Genomic DNA, 9,103 nt, shown 5'->3' with positions numbered 1-9,103 from the left:
TTAGGATTACCTTCTCGTTTGCGATTGATGTTAATATTTTTCGTCGCAATGTTTGTGGTATAGTTACTCATATGGTGTCATGTGAAGTCGGCGTTCAGGCTTGCTAGAATATTTCTTGAAAAAAGGTCAGGACTTTTCTATGAATAATTCGAAATGGTTAGAATGTTTGCGGAATGAATATCCAAGTCTTTATTATCTAATAACGAAAAATCAGGATGTCGAACGGATTAAAAAATGTATGCAATCGGGTCTGGTTGGACGCGTTCTATTGCGCTGTGGTTACATTCAAGCTCGCGAGCCCATTTCACACGCGCCTTCCTTCTAGGAGTACTCATACTGACAACTGGGAAAAGAGTAGGTATCATTGCAGGCGTTTTGAGGGGAAATTTTTGTCACGTTAGAGGAGAACTTCATATACTTGCTCAAGCGCAAGGTTCCCTGGGCAAACAAGCAAAAAGACACAGTAGGGGGCAAACGTACAACGCTTGTCTGTGCGTGTGTTTACACAGTGACGCACTCGCCGAAATCAAGAGTGTTGAGCGTCCAACTACAAGCCATTTCATAAAACTCTTGAATACAACAGCACAAGAAATATTGGAAGAGTGACACTGGGCTTGAGCGAAAAATCTTGTCGAGACGATTTGCATGCAAATGTGAAGACGTCGCATGTGATTGCGAACAGCGTTTCACACGTTCCCCCACAAGCATAACGCAAGCGCGTTCCCCATTCCGTCTCAATTTTAGAACGAATTCCCGTTACAAGTTTCTGCAAAGCGGAAAGGAACGCTTCACAGTTACATCACGAAATCGCGCCACCACAAGTTCCCGTCGCTTACTCAATCGCCCGCACGAAGCGTGAATGGGTCCACTCGGCGAAATTTTCGTCTTTTCTTCGTACCGTTCGAGGTCTTTCTGGCGCAGCGTATAGCGGTGTAGCCTTCCGTGTGATGGTGCTTTGTTCACGACACTCCTCGGAATACAATTTTCGTCACGCGCTGCCTCGATCACCTTTTCGCCCCGCCGCGGTGGTCTAGTGGCTAGGGTACTCGGCTGCTGACCCGCAGGTCGCGGGATCAAAGCCCGGCTGCGGCAGCTGCATTTCCGATGGAGGGGAACTGTTGTACGCCCGTCTGCTCAGATTTGGGTGCACGTTAAAGAACCCCAGGTGGTCGAAATTTCCAGAGCCCTCCACTACGGCGTCTCTCATAATAATATGGTGGGTTTGGGACGTTAAACCCCACATATCATCGATCACGCTTGCAAACACGACTGCTTCTGCACTCCCTGGCTGCCTCTGACAAAAAAAGGCTGCCTACCCATAGTGCATAGTGTCACCGCCGTTCATGAAAGCTCCCTATGCTCACTGCAAAAAAAAAGCCACCCGCGTCTTCTTACGGGGGGAACTGGAGTAGATACGTCGCCTAGTGGGGGTGGGGGTATATAACGTGAACGGTGCGTAATCGGGTATGGTTTGGGAATGCCTAATGGTTATTTCAGATGTATTACCACGCACTTTGCGGCGAAGTGGCAACACAGAGGAACGCAGTGTGTGTACTGAGGGTCAACTTCAAAAAATATTTTTAATAAACCAAAAGATGATTTGATTAGACTTATCTTCATTACTTAGCGATGAAGTTATCTGCTAAAAGCCACATTGAAGACCTAATGAAGATTATATGAAGACCGAATAAGTACGAAAAGTTCGGTCAAATGCGGCTGAAATCGCGTATTTATTTGTTATTTCACTTTCTTTTTTTTTCGCAGGAAGATTTGAAGTTTGTTTCAGCCCTCTCAACAATCTGCTACGAAAATACACTTTCCTGAAAACCACACTAATGTATGAGATTACTTAAGGAAAATATTTTTGCTGTTTATGTAAATGCAGAGCTGAAAGGTAAGCAGAATAATTTTGGAATGGCTAAGTAGCGCAACTATTTAAAACCTCTGCACTACCTCAAGCGTGGTTTTGAAGCTTAATGCGCAAAAATACATTTTATATACACTTTCCTATACGCACATTTAGCAAATGCGAGTGTACATTGAGGTGGCACTATGGCCTTGAAAAACTTTTCGGGTAAAAATGTTTTGCAAGAAAACACACTCTCTGTGCCATACTAAAAAGGTATAAAATTTGTCAGCAAAACCTGCGATGAGCGAGTGCCATGCTTAGGACACTTGGCAAGAAATGATCCAAATTTGATATTAATATTATTATTATTATTATTATTATTATTATTATTATTATTGTTGGTGGATTTATGAGTGAATTAAATTCTCCTCCCTGAGATGTCCGGGCTACAGTGCAGCGTTTGAAGTAATTACAAAAACTTACCTGCCGGTGGTTTAAAGCAGTGGAACAAAATATATTGCCCAAGAAATGTGCCCGATGTCGACCTCTCTCGTCGCCCCAGCGTGAGGTTCACATTGTTACGGGGTCGGTGACTGCTGTACAAAATGCATTTACACAGAAAAAACCACAGGCAAGAATCACAATGGCTCATTGGCACACTCGCGCGCCTCTCAGCTGATTGTGTCCTTCCTCTTCCTTTACTTCATGTCCGCAACAGGATGCCCGGGCGCTGGAGCACCGTCTAGGTGCGAGTCTGGAGAAGTGCGACAGAAGCATGGTTTCATGCGCGAAACATGCACAATGTCAGCAAGTGACGAAATTGACGTAATGGAGTTCAATGGTTCTATCTCGTAGTTGACGTCGCAAACTTGACGTAAGACTAAATAGGGTCCTGCGTATCGAGACAAATGTTTTCGGAGAGACCTTCATGGTGACACGGTGACCAGAGGAAAACGCGGTCACCTGGGCGCTTCTCAGCTGATTGTGTCCGTCCTCTTCCTTTACTTCATTTCCGTAACACTAATGAGACTTGCAGTTGACCAGCACCAGATTCATTGTGCCATAAGCGGAATGTTTTGCATTATATGTGGTCGCACATATGTCGTTCTGTTGGTGTTGTCATTATGTCCCAGAGTTTCTGGAGCGTCGAAAGGGAATGCTGATGCCTTGAAAGCTTCTCGCACACTCGTGCATCAACTGCAGAGACGCTCCTATACTTGTTGTGTCCAATATACGTGTACATGAATGCTAAAGACAGTTACTTGTGCAAAAGAAAAGGACTGCCAAGCCTATATGCAATGTTGCAATAACCATGGTTTCATTCAACGAGTGCGGAAACCTCTTAGCTAGTAGCTATCAGGCTATTTACTTGAACTACAAATTTCCATGCAGAAATAAATGGTTGTCATCAAATGAAAGAAATGCATTGCCTAGTGAACGCATGCAAGTGATGCATGTTGTTACCCGCAGGTGTGATTGGGAATTCGTTCAGCATGTCCTCGGCAGTGGCGTGGATCGCAGCTGTCGTCCCCCCGAATGGTGGCTCGCATCAGAAGAGCTAGAAGAAAGATGCAGCCCGTACGACGCCCTGGTTGCCATGGAGCATAAATACGTACACGTGGAATCTTTCGCGCTGGGCTGCCTCTTGGGCTATAATACTTTTGTAGCTCATTTCGACAGTGCACGAACAGTTCTCCCAGTGCCAAGACCTCTTCATCCAAAAAGTTTAAACTTGGACCACCCGTATCAACTAAGTCCAGCAAGGGGAAGAAACCTCAGCCATTCCCGAGGTCTGGGTGCGGGTTCTCTGATGGAGATCCACCCACTCCTTGCTGCAGAATGTCACGTGAAGCAGGTAGGTCAAAGAGAGTGTCGGCACTTGAGGAGAAATCGCCTGCAAACGTGACTACCGAAGAACCGAGTTCTTCCGCACCTCCTGCGCAGCCAACACAAAGGAAATCCACCGAGGGGTTGCCGGTCACCGAGCCCACACTTCGTGGATATCAAGCGCAACAACCCATGGCGTCAGCTACACCCGACTCTAGGCCAACCCAAGCGGACGCTACCGCAGTGCGTTTTGAACCCTCGTGTCTTTTTCGGGAAGTTCTATCATCGCAAGCTTCTACGTCTCCACCGCAGCCTAGCAATGGGACGGGACAACGGAGGCCATCCGCTTGGCAGGGCTGGCGGACTCCGGTGGTGGTTCCCGCCCGGTAGCCACCGCCTGAGCCGTTTAGACCGGGCCTTCAGCCTGCCGGTATTCAGCTTCCGATGCCGAAGAAAGAGCCCAAGGGTAAGGACCGCACTGTTGACGCCCAGTGAGACGGCCAAGGATCGCGGCGGCAGCACTTCGAGTGCAGCATCAGACCCAGCCGCGCTTTCTTCTGGCTTCCAGCAGTCGCCTTCTAGCAGCGGATCGGAGCCGCCGTCTGATGCCTCACCGCCTCAAAACACTTCGGGCACTCATTTATCTCCGCCACACAAGTCGTCGATGTCTGCTCGTCCAAGTGAAGGTTTCAAGGTAAACGCAACATACGCGAATGACGCACTCATTAGGGAGGCGAGTACGTCGCCTTGCTCTTAGAATCTGTATGTCAAACAGGGTCCCCTGTCTAAAGCAATCGCTTTCACGCTAATATTACTCATAATACCTCACGCCTTGGGTAGCAACAAAATCCACCGATATAACCTTTTTTAGTGGATATAACCTCCTTAACCGAGTACTAATAAATGATAATCAACGACAGTCGACTATTAAAGGCACGGTGAACTGCCCACAACATTACATGAGTTGACTCCACTGGTGAATAGATTGTGCGTCTCATTGACTCGAAGCAACCCCGTTTTTTTTCCCTTGAGGTAGATTTCTATTTTTATTTCTTCATTCAAAGTCACGAAAATGATCTGTTGCACCTCTTGCGGCAAAGCTTGAACGACTCGATGTACGAGACCTCGTGACCTCTGTACGCTGCAAACGACCTTTTTTGGCAGTATTGAAATGTTGTTGCTTCTATTATATTAAAAGATGCTGACCGCAGACCGCTGACCAGCAGGTCGCGGGATCAAATCCCGGCAGCGATCGGCTGCATTTCCGATGGAGGTTGAAATGTTATGGGCTCATGTGCTCAGATTTAGGTGCACGTTTAAGAACCCCAGGAGGTGCAAATTTTTGGAGCCCTCCACTACGGCGTATCTCACAATAAAAATAATGTACATAAAATGTACATAAAGGCCTGTGTTATAGTATGCAGAGAAGTGACGCTGTCTTCGCGTGACGTAAAAATCTCATGCTCGTCAGCGCGTCTTGAGCAAAATTTAAGCGTGCTCATTCAAGTGTGGACGCACTTTGTCGGTTGCATAGGTTTTGGAGTGACGTAGTCTTCCTACGTAAACTTCGTCTCAGAAATGCGTGCACTGCTACTCAGCTCGGCCGTTCAAGTGCGTAGTGGGCTTTCCTGACTTGGCTTGGCTAGTGTATCGAACGAGCAATGAAGCCTGGACAGACCATTTATGATAAGGCAGAGGCATCGTCGGGCGCCGATGCACACAGAGCTAATACAGGGAAGGTGCATAATGCCACATCATCTTATTTTAAAACATTGTTATTAAAAATTTATGTGAGGTTAAAGTAGAAGAAGTTAAGCATAGTTATAGGATCTCCGATGAAAGCATAATGACGACAGCGTCTACAAATCGCGAGAAAGGCTGGCGACAACGCTATCAATTCTCGGCGTTGCTGGAGGGACGGTGCATGTGTGTTTAGGGCCTTTCAGGCAGAAAAATACTGCTTTTAAAATGACTACGTGCTTTTGCTATTAACTACCTCAACTTCAAACACTACAAATAGTGAGCTTTTTGTCGTACAGTAAAAAAATTGGTCGAAAAAAAAATCTTTCTTCTATGGACACCCGACTTCTTTCATGGACCAGTCGGTCATGTAGGAATTCATTACGCATTGTAGCCAATATATGCGCTCTCAATGTTCATGTGCTTACAATGCAGGTCACCCAAATGAAAGTTCACTTCGAGCACTGTATTAGTGCTCTGAACCTGTACTTTGTGGAAGCAGGGCTCCATCTACACTCTGTACCGACTGGAGGTACGATACTCTACCATCTGTCGTATCGTCCTTTGCAAGAAGTCGTCGACGGCTACCACGGCATATCTGCACCTTTTACACACGCCGCTGCTCTACAAATTGTGCGCCGGCAAGAACGCCCCTAGCCGCTGTCACCGCGAGGGCAACTACACACCCAAGGTCAGTGTTAGGGAAGAAGTGCATTTTTCCGGAGAGTACATTCGACAACAAAAGTTTGCAAACTACTCGAGCGCGTGGCCAATAGCCTCTTCGCGACATTTGGCTACGTAAGCGGCGCGACCAACAGCAGCGCTAAGCCGGAGACGTCTCCGGCTATTTTCCCTCGGGGAAAATAGTCGCATAACTTACCAGTCGTCATTCTAACAACATGACATGTACCCAACGGCACACTGTTCAGAGCCTTCCGCTTCGATTCAGCTGTCGCCCCGCCGCGGTGTTCTAGTGGCTAAGGTACTCGGCTGCTGACCCGCAGGTCGCGGGATTGAATCCCGGTGGTGGTGGCTGCAATTACAATGGAGGCGGAAACGTTGTAGGCCCGAGTGCCCAGATTTGGGTGCTCGTTAAAGAACGCCAGGTGGTCGTAATTTTCGGAGCCCTCCACTATGGAGTCTCTCATGATCATATGGTGGTTTTGGGACGTTAAACCCCACACGTAAATCCATTCAGCTGTCAAGAAGCATGATCAAATCACGTAGGTCGCGAAACTGAAAACAAAAAGTGTGGAAAATGTATTGCCGGAGGCATCAACGACCACCATCGATTGAAGTGCGACTATAGGTGAGGAGGGGCCACGTAACCAAAATTGAAAATTAATTAATTTCTGAATTGTGGTAGTCTTATATTTGTGAAAGTTAACTATAAATTTATTTTACAGCTTATATAAATGAAACCTGTATAATTGAATGCATCAATTGTTGGCCGAGTGCCATACCAAAGGGGGCGTATCCGGGCAATATGCAATCAGATTGGTTCATTGCCGGGTCAGTGAGGCATCGCCCAGTTTTGCATGGTGATTTCGTGCGTGCCTTCTATAGATTATTTGCCCATGTGCCGTGAACTGGCGTGACACTTTTGCACGGAACTAGCTCATTGAATGTGTAGATAGCCGCTCCTATGACTATAGACTGCCATAGCGGGCGCGCGGCAGGCATGCCTGTACCTTTGGTGACTGGGAATGCGACAAGCTAAGCAACAAGACGGTGTAATTTACGGTTGCCAAGACGATATTCTCAAGGTTGCTGTCTAGATGCAGTGGTTTTCAACGATTTGGCAACGTGAATTTCGGACATTTTATGCCATTGTGGTAGTGATCAGTTGTGTCCTAATTTCAATTGCGAAGCTTTCGGTGTATATTGCAATACACCATTTTGATAAAAAAAAATTCCCCAATACTTTATAATAATCTTCTTTTTCTCTCACGCACGCAATTAGTGAACCTTAGGTGCAATGAAGTCGCGTATTTATAACGGCAAGGTAAGATATCAGCAAATAAAAAATTAACTTTCGATTTTGTTGCCTAGTAGGGCAAATGCACGACATTTCTAGCGCTTCCTGTTTTGACGTCATATTTTATTTTTTGTTAGCTGTTATTGGTCCCCTTTATACGTAGATGGCTACGGTGGCAACGAGCTGATAACGACTGGATAGATGGGCTTCTATGGAAGCTACGCTACCACTTTACATATACCTTGGTAGCAGTGCGCCGGTCATGCCGCAGCTATGGGCTTCGCGTGAGAACAACGAACTGATAATGTTATGCGCGGCAGAACGAAATTGACACATCAGTGAACAAAATGAAGACCTTTATGAGCCGTTCCCCGCGGTCATTGGTAGATGGCGCAGACAGACAGTTTGGCATAGAGTTGGAGCATATGCAGTATTTGGCGTGTGCTCGCGTGGTCCGGGAAGTTTGTGTTCGATTGTACATATAAGTTACACAAAGCGTTTGCTTTGATGCGCTTTCATATCTCTTTTGATAGAACGTCTTCCTAAAGTGAAATACGGATGACACGATATTGCAATGCGATTTACATTGTGTGTAAATGGTGTGAACGTTGTGTGATTGCTTGCTTATTATAAGCGCATTGATCCCGGCCGTGAAAACATGAAATGCAACCTTTCTATATCATCTATATCATGTACTTTTAGCAGTGCTGTTTGTACTATATATATATATATATATATATATATATATATATATATATATATATATCAAGCTGTTAACGTTTCACTGCAATCTTGGTTTTAGCTACGCAAGTTGGTTGATGCGCATATGGCATGGATTACATGATGTGAGGCTAATTAATACTGGTCATGCTGACTAAATAACCGGCCAACCAGGAAGGCACAGTAATATTATTTGACGTATGGTAAGCTGCAACTGCTAAGCGCGCTATGCTAACGCCTTTGACAGTGTTAGATGACGGGTAGAGACCACTGCTTGGGTCTCAGTCTGCCGTGATAAAACGACGTATATAAATAAATCAATCAAATTTTATTTATCACTGATAGTAATGGGGGTAACAAAAAAACCGAAATAAGGCGGCTTCCGAAATATCCAACCCTGTAAAAGCAGCGAAATGAGCCCCAGTTCAAGGTGTATGATTGTACCTGAAATAAACTTTATTATACCTGAACGTACTTTGAAATATAGCGAAAAGTAAGATAAACGTGAAAGTATATGTTTTTGTCCATCATTGTACACTGTAACATACTCTGATGGGGCTGATAAAAACAAATTGTTGCACACATTGTGTGTACAGCTGTTGATTCCTAATGCGCTGTGCTTGCCTATTTTTTCCATTTTAACTGGAAGATATTAAAGCAGCTTTGGCGTAGCGCTGCTGAGTCTGACGGTAGTGCCCAGCCATTTTTGTTTCTCTTTGGTTTCTCTCCTGCTTTCCACCTCTCTCGTTTGTCTTTTTCAGTTTTTTCCTCATTTTTATCATATTTCTTCCTCTCACTTTACCTATTTCTTTGTTTCTTGGTATTTCTATTTTGTTCATATTTTCTCTTCCTTTGTCTCTCTATTTCGCGTTTGCTGCCTATTCTATTGTTATTCCTGGTCTTGCCTGCGTTGCGCCAAGTGCATTTTCCTTTAAGCGCACTTCATCATCATCATCAGCCTGACTACGTCCACTGCAGGACAAAGCCTC

At 45.5% G+C, this 9,103-nt stretch overlaps 1 protein-coding gene across 1 annotated transcript; it reads left to right on the top strand.

The window, feature by feature from the left end:
• Positions 1 to 3,398: 3,398 nt before the first annotated feature.
• Positions 3,399 to 6,094, top strand: LOC142768723 (uncharacterized). Its single transcript, XM_075870732.1, has 2 exons — positions 3,399 to 4,370; positions 5,852 to 6,094. Exons 1-2 carry the CDS (start codon positions 3,996 to 3,998, stop codon positions 6,071 to 6,073), a joined length of 597 nt encoding a protein of 198 aa, XP_075726847.1. The 5' UTR covers positions 3,399 to 3,995; the 3' UTR covers positions 6,074 to 6,094.
• Positions 6,095 to 9,103: the final 3,009 nt, after the last annotated feature.

The sequence above is a fragment of the Rhipicephalus microplus genome, chromosome 8 (genome assembly GCF_043290135.1).
Source record: "Rhipicephalus microplus isolate Deutch F79 chromosome 8, USDA_Rmic, whole genome shotgun sequence".
NCBI classification, from domain to species: domain Eukaryota; kingdom Metazoa; phylum Arthropoda; class Arachnida; order Ixodida; family Ixodidae; genus Rhipicephalus; species Rhipicephalus microplus.
The sequence above is the reverse complement of the archived record's forward strand: the minus strand, read 5'-3'. Positions and strand labels throughout refer to the sequence as shown.

What these genes read in the sequence shown, in the direction of transcription:
- LOC142768723 (XM_075870732.1), top strand. Translation starts at nt 3,996, where the DNA reads ATGGGACGGGACAACGGAGGCCATCCGCTTGGCAGGGCTGGCGGACTC. An exon ending in GTCCAAGTGAAGGTTTCAAG is followed by an intron (nt 4,371 to 5,851) that starts GTAAACGCAACA and finishes CTTACAATGCAG; the next exon opens with GTCACCCAAATGAAAGTTCA.